The sequence below is a fragment of the Dreissena polymorpha genome, chromosome 6 (assembly GCF_020536995.1).
Source record: "Dreissena polymorpha isolate Duluth1 chromosome 6, UMN_Dpol_1.0, whole genome shotgun sequence".
NCBI classification, from domain to species: Eukaryota; Metazoa; Mollusca; class Bivalvia; order Myida; family Dreissenidae; genus Dreissena; species Dreissena polymorpha.
Window position 1 is genome coordinate 108,041,983 of NC_068360.1, and position 26,723 is coordinate 108,068,705.

At 34.5% G+C, this 26,723-nt stretch overlaps 1 protein-coding gene across 2 annotated transcripts; it reads right to left on the minus strand.

Moving 5' to 3' along the window:
• Window positions 1-8,973: 8,973 nt before the first annotated feature.
• On the minus strand, window positions 8,974-25,167 carry LOC127833881 (retinal dehydrogenase 2-like). Of its 2 annotated transcripts, none has more exons than XM_052359369.1 (15): window positions 25,056-25,167; window positions 24,694-24,749; window positions 22,979-23,083; window positions 20,056-20,196; window positions 17,384-17,513; window positions 17,162-17,223; window positions 16,686-16,814; window positions 16,071-16,184; window positions 15,536-15,638; window positions 14,956-15,140; window positions 13,547-13,711; window positions 12,917-13,074; window positions 11,911-11,985; window positions 11,023-11,062; window positions 8,974-9,866 (listed from the first exon to the last, which is right to left on the minus strand). In XM_052359369.1, exons 2-15 carry the CDS (start codon window positions 24,742-24,744, stop codon window positions 9,837-9,839), a joined length of 1,488 nt encoding a protein of 495 aa, XP_052215329.1. In that variant the 5' UTR covers window positions 24,745-24,749; window positions 25,056-25,167; the 3' UTR covers window positions 8,974-9,836. The 2 variants fall into 2 exon arrangements, with proteins under 2 accessions (XP_052215329.1, XP_052215330.1); XM_052359370.1 differs by having other exon boundaries at window positions 25,020-25,109.
• Window positions 25,168-26,723: the final 1,556 nt, after the last annotated feature.

Consider the following 26,723-nt stretch of genomic DNA (forward strand, 5'->3'; position numbering starts at 1 on the left):
TCCGAATTTAATGTAGCTAGTTGTATATCGTTAAAAGTTAAGAAACTATTTTAAAATGCGCATGTAATTATCAATAGTTGCCAATAAATGTCATTTTACACCATATGTGGGCTTTCTACTAATCCGTTATCAAAACAGATGCCGCAAACTGTGAATGACCCTTGACACTTTGATAGCCAGTCTGATTAGCGAGTTTTTTTTTGTACATGAAAATTCTTTCAACTTCTTATATTTTAAACATTGCAAAAAATAGTTTAAGAGGAAATTAAAAATATATTGTGTATGTTACTTTTTTGACGACATTGACTATGTTACACGATTATAACAATGCTCATGGGTCATTTTGACCAAACGCATTATAGATATGTGTTATATCGGATTTCAATATAACGTTCTTTGTCTTCTTATATAATAAATTTACTTACCTTTGCCACATTTGCAATATTGCCATCGGTTGCAAAATTAACGGCTTTTAATTAAAAAACTGAAACATCTATTACTCAATGAAAAGTATTGTGACAAACGACAATGCATACTGTATGTGATAATTTGCGATAATTGGCCGACTTTGACTATAGATTAACGACTTTTAAGTAGACTTATAAAAAAGTTATGACTATTTCATAGATATGATAATTATATTCAGCATAACTATTCAATGATAATAAAAATATTGTATGGCCTTTCTGGTATACCATGAGGCGTTTTTGGTTCACTGATGCGGACTTTTTGGGAAGCCTTTTTGGTAAACGGCCTTTCTGGTACTATATCTTTGAGGGGAGCTAAACACCTATTTGATACATTACATTTAACACATTTTAAATAAAACATGATAGCAATAGAAACATTTCATGTAATTTGGACCGAAATCTTTGTGAATATCTTCCAACGTACCGATTCGCGTAGCCAGTTTTATGACGGACTTCGGCGGAGTGACCTCCCTTGAAATCGGGGGGCGTGGCTTCACTCTCGCTGTCGAAAGGTCAATTATAACCGTTAACTCTTCAAAGGGAGTAAACCACATATTTGACTTTATTTGGAGTATTTAACAAGACAAGCTATTTATAGAAATTCATGGGGCGTTACAGAAGTAAATGTCACATCAATAAGGCGTGAAATCATTATATTATTTTATTTGACGTCCAAATATGTTACTTGAATGATAATTAATACTTGGTGGGATTTTAATCGAAATATAACATTTAGCCTGAAAACGTTTTTTCAAGAACTCAGAAAGATATCCCAAAAATACTGGACAGATAAGAACTCATTATTTAGTGTTCTTATTTCAATCGTAAAATTAATTTAAAAAAAAATGTTAGAACATAAAGAGATATTTTAAATTGTTTTCGAGTTTTTGTCGATCATGAAGTATTGTCGTTCTGCTATGCTTATAATTAACGCATTTATCGGGCTATTGTTCTAGGGATTATACGTTAGACCTCAACATTGTGTTGTAATGATTGATAAGATAAAATAAGATTATTTTTTATCTAGAAAGGCATTTGAAGATTTATGGAAAGTGATGCAGAACACTTTTATACTTTCCATGTACTCACTTAAAAAATTCACAAAAACATTAAAATAATTATTCGCCACAAACATGTTGTTTTTTAACCCCTGCCCCCATTAGTTTTCAAATACGTTTTAACAAATGCTATTGTAGCTAAATACTATGCTTATAATAAATAAAATATACTTAAAATAATACAAACACCATTTTTTATTCATTCCGATATCATATGATAAATGATGGCTGATAATATAAAGATAATAAGACGATATAACAGAAACGCGTATCTTATTTCCAATTTGTTGTTATGGAAATTTAATTCCGAGCTAGTTGACTTTACCTGTTATATCAATTATCATCTTATCTTCGGCTATAATATGATCAGGTGAATAAGTTTGTAGTTGGTGATTTTAACAGCCACACTGGTTTTTCGCCTGATGTCAACTAAGATAATTTGTAAAAAACCCTGCCGATATGATGACTTTCCGAACACGGGCGCCTTTGTTAATTATTTGCCGGCTTCGCAAAACCTTGATACACAATTAAGTAATTTGGGTAGTAAGCTACTCATGCTGTGCATATTTAACTGAAAAAAAGTGGGCAAATGTACATTTCAATATGTTATATTGAATATAACCCTGTATCTAATACCATTGATTATGTTTTTGTGTGTATAATTCGTACGAGCCTGTCAACAACTTCACAGTACTTGACCTTTCAGTTTTCAGACCATAGTTCGAAATATTTGTAAATCAAATTGAAATCAATCAATCATTGTAAAAATACGAAATTAAAAACCTGTATGGAATCATTAGAATTAAACGTGTTTTAATTGTGTTGACTAATATGAATATATGTTTGATATGTTGTTACTCAAAATTTCAAGTCGGTTCGGCTTATCTACGGAAAGCTTACTACCTGTCACACATGCCGTATCCGCGCGAGAATGAGTTGTATAATTTATGCAACAGGTTTGAGTTCTCCAACTATATTCATTCACAAATGGAAACATTATATGAATATCGTGTTAAATGTAATAGTATCGATCGGAGCTTAAATAGAAAAGAATCAATAAACAATTATTGTATTATAAGTGTCGCGGAAGAGATTGTTTATGAATGATTAAGATTCTTTATGATTAAAATAGTTCACTTTCTGTTGCGTCTTCATGACGTAGTAGTTTTGCTCATCTCATTCATAATCTGAGGCTATTACATGATTAATAGATGCGGCTGCCGATAAACAATGGAGAGCCCAATTGCACGGGTGATAACAACGAAATAGTATAAGGTTACGCTTGTTAATCTGAGGCTATTTAAAGAGTCGGGAAAACAACGCAATAGTATAAGGTTACGCTTGTTAATCTGAGGCTGTTAATAGATTCGGAAAAAAAATAGTATAAGGTTACGCTTGTTTATATTCTCAATTTATAAAACGTTGAACATGAGTTCAACAATAACTTCAGGGATACGATAGACAACAACAAAAATGCTTCATAATCGCTAAAACCGAATATAACAAACCATTAAATATAACACGAATGATCTGTTTCGTAACCTCGTTCATGCTTCTACAGCGGGGATTTCTGGGAAACGTTCTTTTGTTCTTAACAGATACAGCGGCGATCTTTTGTATGTACGGGTGCTAACAACGCAATAGTAGAAGGTTAAGTTTGTTTATATTCACAGTTCTCAATTTATTAAACGTTTGACACGAGTTCACCAATTATTACAGGTAAAGTCGATTGGTGTATAGCGGATTTTAGTGAGTAACGGATAGGTTAAACGGTTTTTGCAAAATACTTTTATATATGTTAAGATTTATAGTTTTCTATGAGTTGAATACAAAAACCCTATCATTGTTAAGTCGATTCATGTTTTTGTTGACGTGTGTCAATATTTACAACTGTTTCTTTTTTCGAAAGCAAACAAGGTCACGTTATGTACGCACCGTTTTTGTGACGACAGGAAAAGTGCAGACGAATGGTTTCTTGAATTTTGCAGATTTTGTTTGGTAAACATAATGTTCATTGATGTAATATTATAGTATTATGTGTCCTTTACAAAAGTAAGAAAGCTCAGAAACCAAATTGATGCGCACCATATAAAATAAGCATGAAAGCTGCAACTCGGGATTTAGTGAATAACGGACATGTGGTGACCCATATTCAGGAATGTGGGGATTGTCTCAAAATAAATATAAACTCAATTGAAGTTGTCCAATACACATGTGGTTAGCGTGTGGCTATGATATAAATTAGTGAAAACATCATTTTTAATGAAAAATAATCAAATTATAACGAAAAATCGATTTCTCTGAAAAATAGTTTTCACTATCAAATCTATATATATAGATCACAAGGTATTCAACTCAAAATGACCCGAATATAGGGTGCATCGCTTTGAACAGCCATTACTTCATCAATTGTGCAGTGATTTCCATGAACTTGGTCTTATTAAACGCAGAAATGAATTTCCTTTCTGGAAATGTACATATATTGCAATTATTTTTTACAAATGCTGTGTCAAATTTCAAGAAATAACAAGATACACATGTAATCCGATAAAGACCTAAGCGATCCGGTAATGGCTGAATCAGTGTACCATGAAATTCGCGCTGTAAACAAATAATATTTTTTCGGAAATTAAAAACCTATGGCATGTTTCAATAGGTAAGACATGTGTCTATCTAGGTTTAATGGTTTAATTACTGAATGCATGGTGTTAACGTTGAAATAAGACTCGGAAGTCCTTAGCTATCTGTTATATACCAATCGACTGTATACAGTATGGACAACCTCAAAAATGCATTATAATCGCTAAAACCGAAAACGACTAAAGAGAACAAGAAATATCTTTTAAAAATGTAGTCGGCGTAAACTTGAAATAAAGTTTGCAATTTACTTTTCTAAATAAATAAATAAAAATGAAAACAAAAGTTTAGCTATTGTGTTTTTTTTTTCACTTGTAAGTTGCATATTCACCGCATGAAATGCGTGTTGTCAGTGTCAAACCACACATTAGTTTAAGTAGATAAAAAATATACTACGGAAGTGCATATCATATGTGTCTTCACATGCCTTATTATGAGTATATTTCTTCACTCTATATATATATATATATATATATTTATTTATATATATATCGAAATATACCGTATGTTAATATTTGATTTAAACGCAGTTTTCTTTCGACATTTAAATCACACTTTCATAGCCGCGTCATGCGAAAATGGGTCTTATGCGTTTCTTAAACCCAACATGTGCATTTCCTCAATCAGGTCAGAGGCGATGCTGTTCGCTCTAAAAGCACGCAATATGGTATGGTCTCATCATGTATCTCCTGACCAGACTGAGAGATGTGCAGGCTGAGTGGGCTATATATAGGATGGGCGCATATGGAATAAGACCCACTTTCGCATGACGAGGGTCATTAAAAATATCATTACTAATTGTAAATGGCAAATTTAATCACAATGCTTTTCGATACAAAATTGAATTAAAAATAGCAAACTTGTAAATAATGGCAGCCTATACAGGCGTTCGGGAACGATTTCCAGGCGTGCTTACCGAGTACGGCAAACCTTGTGGTTGGATAATTAAACGAATTTCCTCTTATCGTGACACTATACTATTTTGGTAATGATTGTTTTCTCATATTGAAAGCAAAACTGAAATTCTGCAAAATAGTTTAACGCGTAATTGAAACTGTGCCACAATTTGTGTCATTTGCACATTCAAAGAGTAGTCCAGAATTCCTTTCACTGAACAGTGCTACATCCTTTGCGCTGAGCACAGACACGGTGATGTAGCCAAAGTTCAGAGTTTTTATCTCGAACCAGCCTATGAAATATTCGAAAATATTCATGTGTGTCTGCTGGCGTTATGTAAAAGTCATTAAGATGAAAAGCTGAGTAAAACAGCTATGTCGAAAAAGCGCATTAGTACTCTATACCTATGTTTAGGTAAGAGTTGTTGACATCGTGTTAACTGCTAGGGTTACAAGTAATGCATAAACAACAATGTACGGGTCAACAGGGCTGTCTTGATGACTACCTAATTCGTGAGTAAAAAGTACTGCTCGCAGATTAACTTTTTTATTTATTTTCATCAATGATCTTCTTGTATATTTTGAATTTGTATATGGTGTCAAAAATCAAAAGTTTGTAAAGTGAATTTTCATCGTAAAATTATATTCTTAGTGAGATAGGTATTCGATTTTCCAGCAATATTCATTTAATATGATGGTGCTTGCAAATTGTCTTTATATTCAGTTCTCACTACTATTTTCATCATACTTTCTATGCTTTCAGAACGTCCAAAAAGGCTATGTTGTTTTTATTTTGTCTTAGTCATCGCTATAAAATAAATAGGATGATAAAAAGTGCACACAAAGCTCGACCCGTTCGTTATGACACGCTCTTCATATATGTGAATGGCGTATGTTCATTTTGAACTTGCGATTAATTTTGAAAAATGAATTGCTTCTTAAATTATGCAATAGCGAACAACTTCAGTGCCTTCAGCGCTTTGATTATATCATACTCTTGTTTGTTCAGAAAAGGCTTTGCCGTCGAGTGGAATACGTATACCAAGAGATGTACATTGTACTTGGTTTGATTATGACCATAAAACGGCCAATGCACATTAAGTTTATTTTACAAGCACTGATTTTGATACGGATAGTAATAATCACGATGGTAATTATCAGCTTGATTTCCATATAATCAAAGAAATTAAAAAAGACACTATAAAATCAAAACAGTAAAGCGTTTTAAGTCTTGCGACTTAATTTTAAGTTCATTCAAATTACATTCAATATGTTTTGTATACTTTGGTATTTTTGTTATATTTTAATCATCTACTAACAATATTAGTATGCTATGATTTACTTTTCTGTACTTGTTGTATAATTATTAGCATTACATACAGCAATTCTGTGTAAAGCCGAACTTCATCTTACTGTATGTAAGTATTTATGATATTACTTCATTTTACAAAAAGCATATATATATATATTGCGAATAAATGAACTGAATAAAAAAACACAATAAAGAAGCTTTGTTCAACGTTGCAAATGATATTATGCCTCCATACCTGTGTAGAATATCAACTAAAATCTTTGACAACAGTTAATCCCATTTCGTTGACAAAATGCGTTATTATTGCCTCTGTTTGTTAAAAGGATAATGCTTTCAATCCTTCTTAATTATTGATGAATAACTGTTTTTTCTTTTGTATTGCATAATAGCAACTTATTATTAATCTTTGTTGGTCTTCACATGGACATTAAAAGTTTAAAACACGACTGGCATTATTTGATGCTAAGGCCGTTCCAATATTATAATTCGACTCTGAAATTTTGATTGTTTATAATCATCAATTATGTTGACAGATTACGTATGTTTTTTTTAAACATCCGCTTATAGTTAAAGTGATTTTATGGGCATCACTGTTGACCTGAGCTGAAAAGAATTAACAAGTCAAAAGAAATAGTTAAAATGTGGTAACTGACCAATTATCTACAACTCATCTTGCTACCAGTTGCAGTGTCCCAGATAAGCAGCGTATCTGCGTCTTTCACCCTATTAAAATGGTTGAAAACGCAAAGAAATACAATGTCATGCGTATTGAAAACGCAAACAAATTTGACTTTAACGCAAATTCGTCAAATTAAATGCGTACAATACAATAGCTTCGATCGAAAATGCTTTGCTCATTTTCGGTATTTTCTGTTTATGATGCGAAATAAAATTGTCTAAGAGAGGTTGAAAGACGTCCGCGCTAGTCGCGCCAAAATATCAGTCGATAAGTTTGACATTTACAAAGATGTCAGTTAACAACAGTTTTTTTTAATTTGAAAGTTTATATTTATATATGGACTGTTTCAAGGATTAAATACTCTATTAAACATCAGTTTATTTAAGTTAATTATATAAGTGTACAGTTTTATTGAATCAATACAAGGGTGCAGCTTCAACTGAAGTAAAGCAGCGATGATTTTAAGGTTTGCATTTTTATAACTAATTTCACCCTATTTCGAGAATGAAATCACCCTATTTTTCAAAATCAATGGGTGAAAACCCTATTTTCAAAATAATTATCTGGGGCACTGCAGTTGTTTATGAAAAATATATATTATTTTCGATAGTGTACATGACTCACACAGTCCTCTAAGCCGAAATGATCCGTAAAACAAAATTATGTCTTTGTGTCGTATAAACGAATCTGCATGAAAACTACATTTAGACACATCGTACATCGAATCATTTCTGTCGTCAGTTGTCAAAACGAAAGTAGGGTTGATATCCAAAGGGGTTATTTTTCTCTTTCCGATATATTGTTTTAGTATGTTGATGCTGCATTAACAAATATAAGAGTATATGAAGTGAAAACACCAAAAATAATACAACGGTTGCGATAGACAACTATATACTGTTAGATGCCCATAATATCACTTTAAGCGACACACACACGCCGAACAATTCTGTATTCGCTGCATTAATTAATTTGCCCATTTATGTAAATAAAAAAAATCTTAGTTTTTTTTGTTAAAAATAAAAATTCACGTCCATGTATTCAGCTCGATTTAATTATGGCAATAATAAGAGCTATTGAAAGGCAATTCCATACATATATAATCGACATCGCGAGTCGCAAGATTGAAAATGGAGTGCAAGAGATCGAAAATAAACAAATCATCATCGCCGCCCGCACATCGACATTTCTCAAGGAAGTAACCAAAATTAACCATCTCGGCACATGTCAATTGAACTCTTTTCAATGATCGATCAATCAGATCAATAAATCAATAAGTAGTTTGTTATCAATGTTTTCACCATATTCCTCGAAAAGATTAATGGCGTGGTTCGCATTCTTTTTCGACGAGTTTCGATTATTTGCTTAAAAACGTTAATGACATGTGATTCTATACGAAATATCCGCTTTATGTAAGTCGGACCGTCGGTATTCGGAACTATTAGTTTAGTTTAGAAACACAAGTCTTTAAATATGGCCCGTTTCGAAAAACTTCAAGTTGATAAACCCATAGTCATGCTTAATAACATGAATTATAAGCTGTAGTGATTTCGTTGTTAAAGATATTTGATAAATTCACTATTCACAGTGCCTTTTACTAAAGAACTATTTCACATCTATTACTTAAATCAACTTTTAAGTTTCAATTTTAAATCATATAGAATAATAATGTTCGCTTGTTGATGAGTGAATATAACGTCACAAGGCCTGTGGGTTTTAGAATTTTTGCACTGATATAGTTTTCATATGGCCACTAGAATTCTGTCTTTCTTTTCATTGATCTACTATCATTGTTTTGGATTATCTGTAAAAAAAAAATCGGAAATTGTCAGTTCGTCATTCTTTAAACGGTCCATTTGAATAAATTCTTCAAAACCATGGACTATGTAATTGCAATAAGGTCAATGAAACTCTTTAGTGAATATAAAAGTTATATATTTATCTGATAAACGTTTGAACATATAAATAAGTACTGTATATTGCATTTCTAAGACGTTTGTATGCATTTCTTCACGATTAAGTGTCAGATGTTACCTGCATTGGTGAACATATGCCCTACCGTCCATTCACCTAATTTAATACGTTCATTTTAACGAAATTTGTTAGAAAGCATATGCAATGGAAATATGATGAAATATTAATGGTTCAGCACCCATATAACAAAATGTTGTATAACTTTACAACAACAACATGTATAAGCTCTAAAGTATACACTTGCTTATGAGAAATATAAAAAATACAAAATAACACAAGTGAAATGGATTGCAAGAACTATTAATACAATAGGTAATTATATAAGTTAACAAAGAATTTACTGCTTGGTAACATAAATAGTATCGTTTTAACTTTGATATTAATTATCTTCATCAAATTCTGAGAATTAACATATCAAAATTGTTTAACGTTGGAAATATGTTTTCCTTATATCTGTATCCTAATATACCATAATTCCTGTATAAAAGACATATTGATAAAACTGGTATTTTCTACCACATATAGATTACAAAATCTACATTTGCTGTCACCTGAGTTAAATTGTGGTATGGACTTCGTTCTTTTTCTTATCTATGTGATGATGGCTAATATATAACAATTATTATGCATGGTACTAACATATTGTCCGATGGACCACAAACAATGTTCAAGTCAAATTTGTTTTACAGAAAATTGTTCCACAATACTATTTTTGACAATACACTACTTCAATGAAGGCGTCACTACAATCCAGGCACCATGCAGTATGCAGGGTATGTTTTCCCTGTATGTAATGCTTTCCTCTTCGACAATTCACAACTTGTTTGGTGTTTTCACCAACACCTGAAATAAAACATAGTTATTTGTTTACATATAGATTCCGGTCACGAAAATTAATGCACAAACGATAAATTAATCAACATATATTTAACAGGGTTTTATGATATGACAACTCGTGCCAGATCCTATATATATATGTGTGTGAGATAATGTTGAAGTCTAAAAGGTCAGTCCGCGCATGAGCATGCATAATGTGTGAACCTGGAGCGTGTTCCAGCACATTCATTATTAACATTTGATTTTTAATTATATCTACAATTTCCAGATAAATAGTTTTTACAGACATTTGCCCACTTGGTGTGGTATTTGATATGTGCATAGGTGGGGATGGGGCAGGGAACCGGAGTACCCGGACAAAACTCCACATTTCCAGTATGGTGACCATCAACCAAATTCACATGCGCCAGGAAAGGGGATTCAACCCAGGCTGCATAGATGAGAAGCGCGTTTACCGACCACTTAACTAACCGGACAGCCGGATATTGGTATTTTGATTTGCACACATGATTAAGTTAAACCGATACGAGTCTAACAATGGTCTTTTGGATATTTAGTACTGGAGTTTACATTTAGTTTACAGCCTTGCGAATAAAAACAGAGGTATGAGGTTAACCAGTGTACACTAGTTTTACATTAAAGTATATAAATTAGAGAGCATATTGTGGATTCGAATTTGTAAGAAATTATGGTAACTTTATTGTAAATCAAAGATTATATAACTTAATGATTTAATTTATTTTAGGAAAATAACTAATACATGTTAAATTTCTCCCAAAGCCTCGGGCATGCTTTAAAAAGAATCGTCAAAAGTATCATACAGAAAACCCATCTTTCATGGGAAAAAGTAGGTCACATGCTGACCGTGTATGTCAGTAGCTTTTAATGTTAGGACAGTAATGTTAAATGACCTATTGGATGTAAAACGATGTCGTAAACCACCGTTTATCAAACCATTATCCTGTTTTACGCATAAAAATAATGTCACTCTTTTAAATAAATTTGTTGTGATAATGAGTAGTAAATGTGTATTGGACTCGAGCTACTCCTTTGCCCAATATTTATTAACTGATCCTGTGTCACACCGTATGGAGTCAGAAAGAAGACGTATGACTCATAATATACATATTACTTTTTTAATAAGCTCTGTTATCATACTTACGTTTTTAACTTCTGTATATTGCGACAATCCGTATTCTCCCCTGAAAAATACGGCCAATATGAGTTGTTGTTTTGGAACAGTTGTATTGCCATAATATGTATACGGCACTTAAGCCACACTGAAGTGAACATATTAGACATCTAAGAGATCACACTCCAAATTATTTTTTGGTCATATCCAACAATATTATTTGATCATTTTAAAGGGCACTATTTGATAATATCAACCGTACATTGATACTTTGATTATATTCAACAGCATAATGTGATCACATATAACGGCATTATGTGATCATAGTCAACAACATTATGTAATAATATTCAATAGCATTATTTGATAGTATTTAAAGGCACTACTTGATCATATACATTTTTAACAACATTATTTGTTTGTATTCAACAGCATTATGTACATATATTGAATAGGAGTATGTGATCATAGTGAACACCCTTATGTGATCATATTTGATACCATTATGTAATCTTATTCAACATCATTATTTCAAAACACTTATCATTATTATTCGATGATATTCAACAGCATTATGTGAGCATATTCAACAGCATTATATGTTCATATTCAACAGCGTTATTTTATCTTAAAACACACTAAAACTCTCGTCTATTATTCTATTATTCTTAAGAGTGGACGGAACAAAGATCTACATGAAATGATTTTTATTTAATAGTAAATACACCAGCACATAAACAACATAAAATTTATACAATTTATTTATTTGCAGATGTATCTTTGATGTTCATTTTGTCACACAAACCAAATATATAGGATTAAGGCACCGCCATAAAAGGATGCAATAATGTTTAACAATTACATTCGTAAAATACCTTCCTTGGCGCCACAAGGACATCTTGCTGTCAGTCTACTTACATTTCTCGGCCGATGCCCGACATTTTGTAACCTCCGAAAGGTGCCGCCACAGATATATAGTGATAGGCGTTGACCCTGGTAACGAGTTTTAAACATATATTATATGTGATTTGAAATATGAGTCGTTTTCTGAGAAAACTGAGCTTAATGCATGTTCGTAAAGTGTCGTCCCAGATTAGCCTGTGCAGTCAGCACAGGCTAATCAGGCACGACACTTTCGGCTTTTATGACATTTTTCGTTTAAATGAAGTCTTTTCTTAGCAAAACATCAATTTAGGCGGAAGGTGTCGTCCCTGATTAGCCTGTGCGGACTGCACAGGCTAATCTGGGACGACACTTTACGCACATGTGTTAAGCCCAGTTTTCTCAGAACGCGACTCAATATAAGTGCATTTATGAACTGGAAACCTCCAGAGACGTCGACAAAAGACTAACATATTTCCCGATATAGACTGCAGGATAACAGATGTAGTGAAACACTTAGCACCAAACAGGACAATTAATATAAACTCCTTTCATTAGTGTTTTATATTGTGAACACTCATAAATTTGTAATTAAAAAAAACTAATGGACTTAACATCATATCAGAAACAATAATACAAATAATATAACCTAATATATTGTGACAACTGAGTCAACTTAACAAAGAATATATACAAAATTGCATGGTTTGGTGTTGTTTTTTCACACAAAAGTTTTGATTTTGGGGTTGCTTTTTTTAAAAACACATTTATTATTAGTTGATTTTGTTAAAACAGACATTAATCGACGTTCGAGTCCATTTTTAATTTACGATTGAATGCAAAACTTACAATAGTTTGTATAACAAACTGTATTAGTGCGTTGAACTATTTAGAGAAGCAAGTAGATACAACGCCTAAACGTATATACCACAAAAAACGTATATACCACAGACAAAAACATCACTTACTCGAAACAATCCATATTGAGACAAAAATGTTGTTCAATTTAATCAAAATTAATTTTTAAAAAAATGTTGCTCACCAGACGGTTCCTGCCTCGACTCTGCTGGTGAAGGTGTTGGCGGTGTTAAGGTCGTTGGTGAAGCAAGCGGCCGCCAAACCGTAGTTCGTGTCATTGGCGCGTGCCACCACTTCGTCCATGTCCTTGAACTTGATTATCTGCTGCACGGGCCCGAAAATCTTAAAAAACGTCATGGTTTTGGTTACTTTCGTCTTTTCGCTTATTGCGTTACACATAAATAGTTTCGGGTTTTCAAAGTGTGTGTGGTGTTTATCAAAGGAATATGTTGATGCATCGAATGTGATCTCAGATTCTTACATTTAAGTATAGTTATATTTTATTTAAGTTGACAACATATATAGACAGGTATCGCTGTACACTTGTTTAAAAATACAAAATTGCAGAAAACGTCTCAAAACATTGTTTTGAAGTTGTATCCACGTATACCCTATATTGCGAAATACAATAGTTAATGCTGCGACCATACAATGAATACAACAGAACGGATTGAAACAAATTGCGTTCAAATTACATATGCAATACACACACAAAGAATCAGAAGCAAAGTCAAGCTAAACTCAATTTTCACCACCTTCCACCTCATCTGATAACTATTCATGTTGTTAGACAGCAAGTTCATTTTTGCTGTACCTCTTCTCTGGCGATGCGCATGTTGTCAGTGACCCCTGAGAAGACGGTGGGCTGGATGAAGTAGCCCTCAGAACCCAGCCTGGCCCCTCCACACTCCAGCTTGGCACCTTCCGCCTTGCCGCTCTCAATTAAAGACAGGATCTTCTCAAACTGCTCCTCACTTACCTTTTGGATATGAAAAACATACTTATGATCAATTTGGATTTGTAACACATACTTATGATCACGTTGGATATGATACACATACTTATGATCATTTTGTATATGTAACGCATACTTATGATCACGTTGGATAACACATACTTATGATCACTTTGGATATGAACACATACTTATGATCACTTTGGATATGAAACACATACTTATGATCAATTTGGATATGTAACACATACTTATGATCAATTTGGATATGTAACACATACTTATGATCACTTTGGATATGAAACACATACTTATGATCAATTTGGATATGTAACACATACTTATGATCAATTTGGATATGTAACACATACTTATGATCATTTTGGATATGAAACACATACTTATGATCAATTTGGATATGTAACACATACTTAAGATCAATTTGGATATGTAACGAATACTTATGATCACTTTGGATATGAAACACATACTTATGATCACTTTGGATATGAAACACATACTTATGATCAATTTGGATATGTAACACATACTTATGATCAATTTGGATATGAAACACATACCAATGATCACTTTGGATATGAAACACATACTTATGATCACTATGGATATGAAACACATACTAATGATCAATTTGGATATGTAACACATGCTTATGATCACTTTGGATATGAAACACATACTTATGATCACTTTGGATATGTAACACATACTTATGATCAATTTGGATATGTAACACATACTAATGATCACTTTGGATATGAAAACACATACTTATGATCACTTTGGATATGAAACACATACTAATGATCACTTTGGATATGAAAACACAAACGTATGATCGATTGGATATGAAAACACATACTAATGATCATTTTGGATATGAAAAAAACACATACCAATGATCAATTTTAATAAGAAACATATGCTTATGATCAATTTGGATATGAAACACATACTAATGATCAATTTTGATATGAAAACACATACATGTACTAATGCTCAATTTGGATATGAAACGCATACTAAATATTAAGTTGATACACTTGTAGAAGTGCTATTTGAAAGAAACGGAAGTGTACATGTTTATTTAAATTCATATTACTGTAATATTTCATTTGTGAATATTGACTCATGGCAACTTATTTTACGGGCTCTAAAACGAGGTTCCCAAAAGTATGCAATACAGCGACTTAAATAAAACAAAGGCTAGTTTTTTATATGACAGAATCAGACCAGACTATTCATACCTGCGGACCAGATTCGTTGTTGTTATCAAAAGGATCTCCGACTTTTTTCGCCTGCGCACGTGCCACGGCTCGCTTGACGAACTCGTCGTAAATGTCCTCGTGCACGTAGGTCCGCGAGCCTGCAGTGCACACCTGGCCCATGTTGTAGAACAACGCCTGGTGCGCGTATTCGACCACGTAGTCAACTGAAAGTATGCATTTCAATAATGTTTTAAATGCAATAGCCAGGAAAGTGAAAAACTCAATTTAAAAAAGATAACATAAATATATTTGAGCAAGGACACATGGTTTTTTACGTATGGTAATTAACCACGTCTCCTAATCAAGTATCATGTTTAACAATTATTGTACATATCTACCGTTATTTACAACCTAAATTCCTAATAAATAACGCTAAACATTGATAAAAATAACATGTTTTTGTATTAATCTCCTTTCTTATTTTTGCTCAAAGTTCTTTCCTGTGAAAATTAGCATTTTGATTTTCAAATATACTACAATTTTAGGAATTATACTTAATTCACTTTTGAAACTTTCTGGCAAGCCACGTTAAGAGATAAGATGAGGGCGTCCAACTCACGATTTGCGTCCTTGAAGATGACGACGGGACTCTTGCCCCCGAGCTCCAAGGTCACGCGTTTCAGATTGCTCTTGGCAGCAGCTGCCATGATTATCTGACCAACCTACAAAGTCAAGGTCGAATTATAAAATTACGAATTGAAGATTAACTACACATAGGGTGTAGCATATCGTTTAAACAATGAATTGACATATTATTTCTTTGAGTAGTGTACAACACAAAGTCCGCACTCTTTTAAATCAACTTCCATTCAGCTATTTTTTGCCAGTGGAGTCGCCGTGTTATCTTCATTGGAATTCACAATGGTTCATATCTTTGGTATTCTCAGATGGAACTTGATTTCAAGTTTGCAATATCGTCAATGGTATTGTAATTAAATACTACACTTATGAAGAACATTGCGCTGATATTAGTACAAAATTGAACAAAACTACACACCGATAATCATTCAAGATCGAAAAGGATTTTATTTATGAATTCAGCGATCACATTTAACCCATATGAATGGTAACCATCGCGAGGACTTATGCCATACCTCAGTGGAGCCAGTAAATGCAATCTTCCTCACATCCGGGTGTTCCGTTAGGGCGGCCCCAGCGGTGGGCCCGTAGCCCGGAACCACGTTCACCACACCAGGAGGGAAACCAGCCTAAAAATGTATTTAATTGGTCTAATAGTTAGTTAACAATATACCCAATTCCCCTAGGAACCAATCATAAAATGTACAGATTTCAAGGCATTGTGTGCCTTTCCTTCATTTCAGATTGTGTCTGATATTAATTAAAGGATAAATATTTCCTATGTCAAACATTTGATTAAAAAAAGTTTGTCATTTCAGTTCTATGAAAATCACACTCACTCAAAACAGGTTGTCTTCAGTATAATGTTGACAACAGAACAGAACGTTAATAAACGCACCCAAACGTTCATTTATTGATGTACACGAGGTCCCAAATGAAATGCACCAAACTGTTGCATATACACACTATGTCATAGAACACAAGAAAAATCATCAAGGCATGATTTGCGATTGCTAAATGGATTTCATAACAGAAAGAGTAGAGGTAATTCTTTTGAAATCGGCATTACTTTCGGCCACGGTGGAACACGCAATGATTTAGTTATACGTAACCTAATTAGTAACTCCTACCTCCTTGACTAGCGCCGCCATGTAGAGGGCGGTGAGCGGAGTCTGCTCCGCGGGCTTTACGACAACTGTATTACCACAGGCGAGGGCGGGGGCGATCTTCAATGTGAACATGTTGATGGGGAAGTTCCACTGAAAACATAGACACATATTGATAAATGAAGTGTTTCTTACTTAATTTTTAGATTATGATACATGTGCGTTAACTTAACACGGTCTCATTGTGTAAAGATTTTTTTCAATGACTATTATTATGAAGTAAGACATGTATAATTATTGCGATTGTTTGCTTTTAAAAAGAAATGATGATGATGTTGATGATGAAGAGGATAAGGAGAAGGATGATGATGATGATGATGATGATGATGATGATGATGATGATGATGATGATGATGATGATGATGATGATGATGATGATGATGAGAAGGAGGAGAGGGAGCAGAAGAAGGAGGGTGATGAGACAAAGGATGAAGACTTACAGGAATGATCTGACCGCAGATTCCGACGGGTTCATGTCTTGTGTAACACAAAAAGTCGCCGTCTGCAAGAGAAAGATGATGTTTCTGATTTATATTATCACTGATGTTTTCAACACCATTAAATGCAACAGATGCACATTAAACGATTGTGAAAACAGTTCATCATTTCAAAATTATGCAAAAAAGTTAAAAATATTAGTTGCTTCTCATTTTACGACTTACCAACAGGGATAGTTTTTCCCGTGATTTTGTCTGCCCAGCCGGCGAAGTAACGTAACTGCTTGATGGAGCCCCAAACGTCAACGTTGTATGACTCCTTGTACGGCTTGCCGTTATCTAACGTCTCCAGGCTCTGCATACATAATTTTGGGGTGGTTTCAAGAAAATGCTTAGCTGCTTTTTTTTTATTTTAGTGTAATTCAGTCTGCTTTTCTTTAGACTAGTATATTGTAATCTTTAAATCTTTGTTGGAATGTATGATAAGTTGCGAACTAGTATAAAATATTGGTAATTAATTTATTTTAATGTAAAAGCTAGTTTTTCACCGAGGAGGACATATCGGCATGGCAAAGGGCATTTAAACATTTAGCGCATCAGTGGCAGTTGGACAATATTAACAACTATAAACCTAGACTTTGTTAATTCTGTGTTATTGATGTATTTAAAAGAGCTCTATTAATACATTTTAAACGTTTACTTTTCCATATCTGTAATTGCACGCACATGCTATTTCAGTAAACTGTTAAAAGTTGCATAATAAATGCATATGCATCTAATTACACACATATCCATTAACATAGAACTCTAAATATGATTGTCCTTTTCAATTTTCGAACGACAATATTAAAAAAAAATTCTTTACGAGTAGACTATACTCTTTTTTACAAACACTCGTTTCTGTAACATAGATTCACTGTGCCACTTACTACTCTTAAACGTATTCGCCATCGTTGAGCGACACACGAATTTCAATAATCCCTGTTAATACGATAATGGCCGTCGGTTATTTGAATATTTTTTGTGATTTTCGCATAAAATTTTTATTCATTTATTTATGTTCTCAATTGTCCGCCAATGTTGAATAATGACGTATGCGGCACGTGTGCAAAGCTTGTAAATATCCAAACTATAGTCGCGAACCAATCGTAATAAACATTATCGTAATCATTGTTGACCTCATTCGATATTTAGTTAATAAGCAAACATAAATTTTAATTTTATTGTGTAATATAAAGGCAATTTTGGGAGGAAATTGTTTGTTTGGAGAAAATTTTATGACATAGCAGACATACGTTTGCTTGAAAAAGCCGATATTCGGCGGATCTCAAGAGGGGAAAATAGCAGCTTTAGTCACTGCCATGGTTTAAATCCACTACTAAATGCACGATTAGACGTATACGCATGTGGAGTAGTTAAAGCAGATTTGGAGCATCACGGACATCTGAGTTTGCTGACAACTAGGCTAACTCTAGGCTCTCTCAACACACACAGCAAAAAAGCGATGTAGAAATAACTAATGCACTGTGTGCATATAAATCGCCGAAATGTATGTATATATAACCAACCGATATAAAGATAATGTCTCTCTCACGTACGGCATGTAACTCAACGTGATATTAACGATATCTCTCTAAAGTAAGTGTAACTTATCGGGGACTATCTCTCATGTACAGTATATAATATAAATATATGTCTCAACACAATGTGTACAGGTGACGTGTATCTCTAGAACGCCGTGTTACTTACTACGATATAGACGATGTCTTTCACAAATAAAGTGTATAACTTGCCGCTATTTAGACGATGTCTTCCATATGAAATGTAAACCGGTAACTCGTAGCGATATAGACGATGTCTTTCATAAATAAAGTGACTAACTCGCCGCGATATAGTCGATTACTCTCAAAAATATAGCCTATAATTCGCTGCGATATAGACGATATCTCTCACAAATAAAGTGTATAACTCAACGAGATGTAGACGATGTCTTTAACAAGTAAAGTGTATAACTCACCGAGATGTAGACGATGTCTTTTACAAGTAAAATGTATAACTCACCGAGATGTAGACGATGTCTTTTACAAGTAAAGTGTATAAATCGCTGTGCTGTAGACGATAACTCTCACAAATAAAGTGTATAACTCACCGCGATGAAGACGATGTCTTTTACAAGTAAAGTGTATAACTCACCGAGATGTAGACGATGTCTTTTACAAGTAAAGTGTAAAAGTCGCTGTGCTGTAGACGAAACCTCTCACAAATAAATTGTATAACTCACCGCGATGAAGACGATGTCTTTTACAAGTTAAGTGTATAACTCACCGAGATGTAGACGATGTCTTTTACAAATAAAGTGTATAACTCGCTGTGATGTAGACGATAACTCTCACGCATAAAGTGTATAACTCACCGCGATGAAGACGATGTCTTTTACAAGTAAAGTGTATAACTCACCAAGATGTAGACGATGTCTTTTACAAGTAAAGTGTATAACTCGCTGTGATGTAGACGATGTCTTTTACAAGTAAAGTGTATAGCTCGCTGTGATGTAGACGATAACTCTCACACATAAAGTGTATAACTCACCGCAATGAAGACGATGTATTTTACAAGTAAAGTGTATAACTCACCGCAATGAAGACGATGTCTTATACAAGTAAAGTGTATAACTCGCTGTTATGTAGACGAGAACTCTCACACATAAAGTGTATAACTCACCACGATGAAGACGATGTCTTTTACAAGTAAAGTGCATAACTCACCGAGATGTAGACGATGTCTTTTACAAGTAAAGTGTATAACTCGCTGTGATGTAGACGATACCTCTAACAAATAAAGTGTATAACTCACCTTGAGATAGAAGATGTATGCTTCAAGTACAGCGTGTTACTCACCGCGATATAGACGATGTCTCTCTCAATGAGGTCGGCCAGTTTATTCAGGAGTAGTCCCCTTTTGCTTGCGTCCATGCTCCGCCAGGGGGAGCCAAACTGGAACGCCGCCTTGGCCGCCGCTACTGCCTTGTTTACATCCGCCTAGCGCGAAGGGGAAATACTAACTTAATTAATAGTGCAATAGAAGAGTTATGGAATTAAAAATGTGTTTTGTTTCTAACTTTAGTGGCTTTACAAAATCTTAAAGGATTATCAACAAACGGTTTACATAAAAAGGCGTAAACGTGTCGGTATTGGCGTTTGCATTACGGCCGTTAATCACCGGCGCCACCTTAATTTTGCTATGCATTGAAGAATGAGCAAATGCCTATGGAATAATGCAACATTGTATATTCATTGACGCGAAGCGTTTTTTAGAGCATAAAACAACGTGAACATGTTCAAAGCAATTGTTTAATCTCATTAGCGATTTAATTGGGCGGAAATTTACTCGTCAGACAGCCAAAATACAGATTATCGTCTAAAAACTTCACCATGCGAATTTTTTTTTATGTTTATGTACATTTGTGGAATAATAAATCTTCGCTGAATCGCATTTATTGCCCGATCAGTGAAATAATGCGAATTATTTTGAAACACGCATACAATCTACAACATCTGTAGAATTATGCTGGAAATTTCAAAACATACGGTCATTAGCGCCAACTCGGAAGTAGCATTGGCTCATATATCAATTCATCGGTAAAAGATGTGGCGCCCGTGATTAACGGCCGGGTAACGTGCTCGTTAAAAATGTCAAGGATATAAGTCATACTTGATTGATGGCAACATGTTTAACGGATGTTGTATTGTATGTTATAATATTCATTAAATGCATGTTAAAGATGATGATTGCGAGAATGAAATGTTGACATTGAACCCGAAAATACTCGCTTTGAAGTCGTTTGCTTCCCCAATCTACCAATCTAAGCTAGCACTTTATTTATGGTTTTAAAAGGAAGTAACGATAGGCGAGAGGATGTACTCTCACAATAAGAAGCACATCGTTTATTGTAGGGACTGGCATAGGGCAAGTTAACTATACTAAATTTAAAAACTTGTAAACTTTGACTTACAGTATGTGTTATTTTTAATCTACAATAATTATTCAGTTTGTCCGTCTAAATGATCTCATCGCATTCTGACGGATTTATTGGACTAGATTTACAACACATTAGGACAATAAGAAAGTTTTAGTCTTTCATATTTATTGCACACATATAGTAAACAAAAGTCAAGTGTGTGTCACAAATATTAATCGGGAGCAGTAGCGCGTTCGAGCGGTGATGAAAACCTATCGCAATAAAATGGTAAGCGTGATACGAAAATAGATGATGTGCCCAATGCGGTTATTGGTGCTCCAGACCGGCCTGCACATCCGATATAAAATCATGCAAGGTTTCGTGGTCTCATTAGCGGACACCGAAGCTCCTGAGCAGACTGCGCGGATGCACCGGCTAGTCTTGAGCTACGCTGACCGCATATGACATAATACCCGTTTTTGCATGGCGCCTTTTAATTGTAAACATATTTGATATGGTGCATGGTGGTGTTATGAATTATAATGAAAATGTTATGTCATTTTTCTTTCAAGAAAGTCTCTTCTTACCCATAATCCACTAAATGCAGAAAGAGTGGTCCGAGATAAGATAAGGCTAATCCGGTGACAGGGTGCAGAATCAACGGGGTTCACAGGGGTTTACACGTGGGTTGGGCAAAATGTAAACACACCGATAAGAACTTTATTTTTGCAAATATCTCAAGTTATTGAAATTCAATTGCAAAAATCTTTAGTGTATAAAAGACATTTTTTCTTGCATTTTGTGTCGATATCTTAAGATTTAAGAATATTCATTGAAAACGTCTGAAATAGGTGCCAACATTTCACGTTGCGTGCAGCATAGCCGTAAATATGAATGCGTAAAACATCGAATTTTTGTTCAAGAAGACAGGCTAATAAAATGAAGTCAAAACGAACTCAAATTTAATAAAACAATAGTTAAACGGCTCGCAACTCACCGTACATATTAAAATTAAGAACAAAATTAGTTATTATAATACACCACGTGACTTTCCCATGTCAAACTTACATAAACCCATCCTTGCAAACTATCACGCCACTGGAAGATTATATAAGATACCCCGCGCGATGCCAAAACAAATATTTTCCGAAAAATCCGCTAGTGCTAATAATCGGTAGGTGCTAAGTAAAATGTATACAAAAATGACTTATGAGGAACGCTTGATTTTTATGTAAAATGTTAACGTTAGCCTTATCCGTTATTTACATGTTTTCGATATAACAACAAACACATCATAGGCATCTTTCGGGGTATAGAAAATATTGCACCCTCGAAAAACCATGTCCATCTTTGGCCTCGGTAAAAATCACTCTCATCGGGATGCAATATAAACTTTACTTCTCTACTGACTTGTGTAACCTTTATAATAGCAAAGTTTTTACCTTTACATTCATCCCATAATATGATTATTTTTGACATTATGAAATAACGCATATTTAAAAATAACCATGTACAGTTAATCCAAATATATTTCTTTTCTATGACAACTTTTTGTTCAATGTAAATTATTTTATGTTTGGTCATGATACATGTATATTGATAGCATATAATTACTATATTACCTGCGTATAAAACATTTTACATACCTTATATTTCTATATGAATGTGTATAATTATGATGTTATTTGAACATGTATGCTATTGACTATAATTTTTTGCAGATTTAACCAATTTATGCCTAGCGTCTAGAAAAAATGCCTTGGCAAACAGTGCAGACCCAGATGAGACGCCGCATGATGCGGCGTCTCATCTGGGTCTGCGCTGTTTGCTTATTGGAACTAAACTAAAAGGTGGAAGAGTACCTTATCGCCTTCCTGTACGTCACATATCTTCAGCCCCGTGGTCGGGTTGATGGTGGGGAACGTCTTGCCGCTCTCAGAGTTTACCCACTCGTTGTTGATAAAGATCTAGAAAACGAACAAATACATTGCATACATTATATAGAAAAATTCCAACTCTAGACCCATTATCACGAGAGAAAATTTAATCAACAACCGTTAGTTTTATATCTAAGGCAACGACCGAATGCATATACAATACAGGACAGTGCACGCAGCACGACATATAACATAATAATGACACAAGCTGAGGTCATCCCCGTGGAACGTTTAATGGAAAGCATTGGAGGTTAAAATCAGTTGAATGGCCGATCAGTCAGCATCATAAGTATGAACTTTAAGTTCTATGAATTCCAATAAATATTACTTATGGTATCGTGTGTGCAAACACGATCACAATGCTATTTTCATCCTATTGATGATGACGATGCATGGTTATCCACGCGGCTGTCGTGATGTTGTTCTCAAAAAATGTACTTTCAAAATGTAAGCGCTTGATCAGTTATTATGTTAGGTTGAATTCTTTCATACGTCAACATATCACATGCTTTTTATGTGATACATGTTTAATTAAAACGTGATATTTAAGTGCTATTATTTTATACATTGTAGATAGATGCTAATATTATTATATCATGTGCATACACGTCTTCGTTTGCCCCTTACATTTATTTTTATACTATAATGATAAATATATGTACGTCTGTGAATGTGTATCTTATACAGCTGATATATACATCATCATACTTAGTCAATAGTTATGAAACCGCTATCAAAACTGACAAAGCGTTTCGTAACATGAATTACAGACATGCATTCTGTATCATTTACTGAATGGTGTGCGATTGACTACCAAACCTTAACGACATGGAAAATTGCACTTATAAATGTGTCCATACATGACCCCGACATAGATAACGCTGAGTTATCAATTATTATCTACAGCCGTGTAAATCGTCGGTAACATGTGTGATATCTAAAGACGGTGCAAGTACGATAAACAATAAATCTAGAACAGTTAGATATGGCAATTGGAATATGCATTTATATATTTTCGATACACCTGAAACATAGTGCACATGTACTGTATCTTAAGACAATAAAATACGAGGTTATTCAAAGACATTACTCGCATGCATGCATCCATATGTTTATAATTGACACGTGATTTACCGAAACTACTGTCCAACGTTCAGTAGGGACACAATCTGGAACACTTGTTTTCAGTTGAGACCTATCTTTTATACATATACACTTGCGTGCATGCACTGATCGCATGGAATGCTGGAACAGTAGTAGAGGTAACGCGTACTAAAATGCAGATCTTTTTATTTCAACAACTGACTTAGTTGATTTATGACCGTCTTCGCCAGATCTCGTTAGACTAGATGGTGAACGAAGAAGATCAATAATATAGCGTTAATGCTGTATATGATTATATAAAGTAGCATTTTAGAATTCTACTCAAAAGTATCAACTGCCAAGATTTGTGTTCAGAATCATCATTCGATATTCAAGCTAATCGGCACAGTGTAAGACAATGTTGAGACCAGTGCAGAACTACATCTCGGGACCCCGCGTTAAGGGTTGGTCCTCTTCAAGCTAAGTTTACCCGGACAACCACCCAACTTCTGTCCCTATAAGTTCGGTCCGGTTACATAAAAAGTAATCGTACTGACCTGTGTATATTTCACTTCAGGATTGCGGATGGGGGCTGGAATGCTCGCCATGGTAACTGAAGTGGTCAGTTACTCCATCAGTAATGAATGTGCCACATGAGATGCATGTTATATCCCAGATAACAAGTGGATCATAAACTCATTTTCAAATGTACGGAACTGCTACACACGTTTTTAACTATACATGGCTTCACTATACGAATGTAAGTTTTAAATGCATGTTTACACAACAGATTTGATATTTGAAACATAATATGATATAAATTGGTAAAAGTTTACGAAACACTAAATTAGTATTATTCTATAATACAATACAAGTTACAAACCTAAAGCAAAAACAGCAATGACTAAAACCAACGTACCTCGCAAGTTTAAACAAACACTCTCAACAGAAGCGAACACTGAGAGAGCGGCCTCTTGACTGATAACAAGTCGATATGAAGGCAGCTTTAGTGTACCGATAACAGTGTATTGCGAAGTTAATAAAGTCCTTCTACGCACGAGGCTACATTATGTGTATCCGGATTGTTTCACAGCAGTTCCACCCTATTGGCGTTCTAGACACTCCGAAGTTTGGGCAAATTTTGAATAAACATGTAGGTTCAATCTACAGCTATTTAGTTGTTACTAAACGATTTTCAATTTCATTGTGGTCCTGTGGTGTGCGTGTGTGTGTGTGTGGGGGGGGGGGGCGGTGTACCCGGCCAAACGCCAATGCAAAATGGTGACCATCAACCAAACTTAAATTGCGCTCGGGAGCGGGGATTGAACCTGGTTGCCTAGGTGAGAAGCGCGTTTACAAGCCACTGCGGTAACCGGACAGATCACACACTTTAACAGGCGCGATCACGGTCTTGAATTAAGTGTGGGCCGCGGTACGTCAACTGAATTATTCTCTTATTCTCTATCGTATCAAATGAACGTAAATATTATTAAGTCTGAGCGCCGAAATTGCAAATCAATTAAAAAATAAGCATGGCTTCGTTTAGCTTTCAGACAAACCCTTTACGTGTAATAGAGCATGCTAAAAACGTATGCACATATTCGATTTAATAAATGTGAATTTATGTCGTAAGAGTTTTAGGTTTGGATTTTACACAATTGTACTTATTTAGGGGTGACCTAAGGCTAGCTTTGGAACCCGCTAATTATGAAACAGCCTTCGGAGTGTAAGTGCACACGCATTACTTTACCGATGTCCGTTTCGTCGAATTGTTCATTAGATAAAATTTAAGACGTCTTATAAAAAAGGTTAACATTTTGTACGTTCCCACGTATAATATCACTTAAGTCTACTCTGACAACGTTGTCAAATTAAGAAATTGCCTGCGGCGTGGGTTTTGTTCACTATCTTAAGTGTACCACTTGTTAGAGTCGCATACAATAGGCACTTGAATATTTACTACCCAAACATACATACTTGACCCAAATTAATTGAAACGCTAACTGACCACTATCGGTTTACATGTCGAATGCCTGAAGCGAAGCATGTGTGTTTTTCAAAGATAATGAGGTCCTTCCGCACATATGCCTGCATTCAAGGACCGGAATGTGCCCGGGCAGTCCTACCTAATTATCTTTAGACAATTTTTTATTATAACTGTAATTTCCAGTGTCATTTGGTGAACATTAATTCAAAGAAATATGGGAAATACGTCTAAGGGAAAGCGCCGATATTTGGCGGGTCTCAAAGAAGTAAAAAACATATGTAGATCTAGCACAGGAGTGAATAAAATTTGGTCGATTAAAATACTCTCTAAGACGTTTATGGAGTGGCTCAAGCACAGTCGGAACGTCAAAGATAGTTTTTTGTGTGAAATATATAGCACGGCCGTTAATTACGGGCGCCACCTCTTTTGGCGATGTATTAATAAATGAGCCAATGCTAGTTCCGAGCTGGCGCTAAGGACCGGATGTTTTGACAATTCTCGGATAATTCTTCAGTTTGAGTAGCTTTAATATGGGTTTTTTTTTTCAACATATTTCTAAATATTTAAAAAAAAATAATTCATCCACATATATACACAAAC

Excerpts from the sequence above, each read along its gene's own strand:
- LOC127833881 (XM_052359369.1), bottom strand. The coding sequence starts at position 24,744 with ATGGCGAGCATTCCAGCCCCCATCCGCAATCCTGAAGTGAAATATACA. Across the intron at positions 15,141-15,535 it reads CATCTTCAAGGACGCAAATC|TTGACTACGTGGTCGAATAC; the intron begins GTGAGTTGGACG and ends GCATACTTTCAG. Across the intron at positions 11,063-11,910 it reads TCGGGCATCGGCCGAGAAAT|GGGAGAATACGGATTGTCGC; the intron begins GTAAGTAGACTG and ends CGTATTTTTCAG.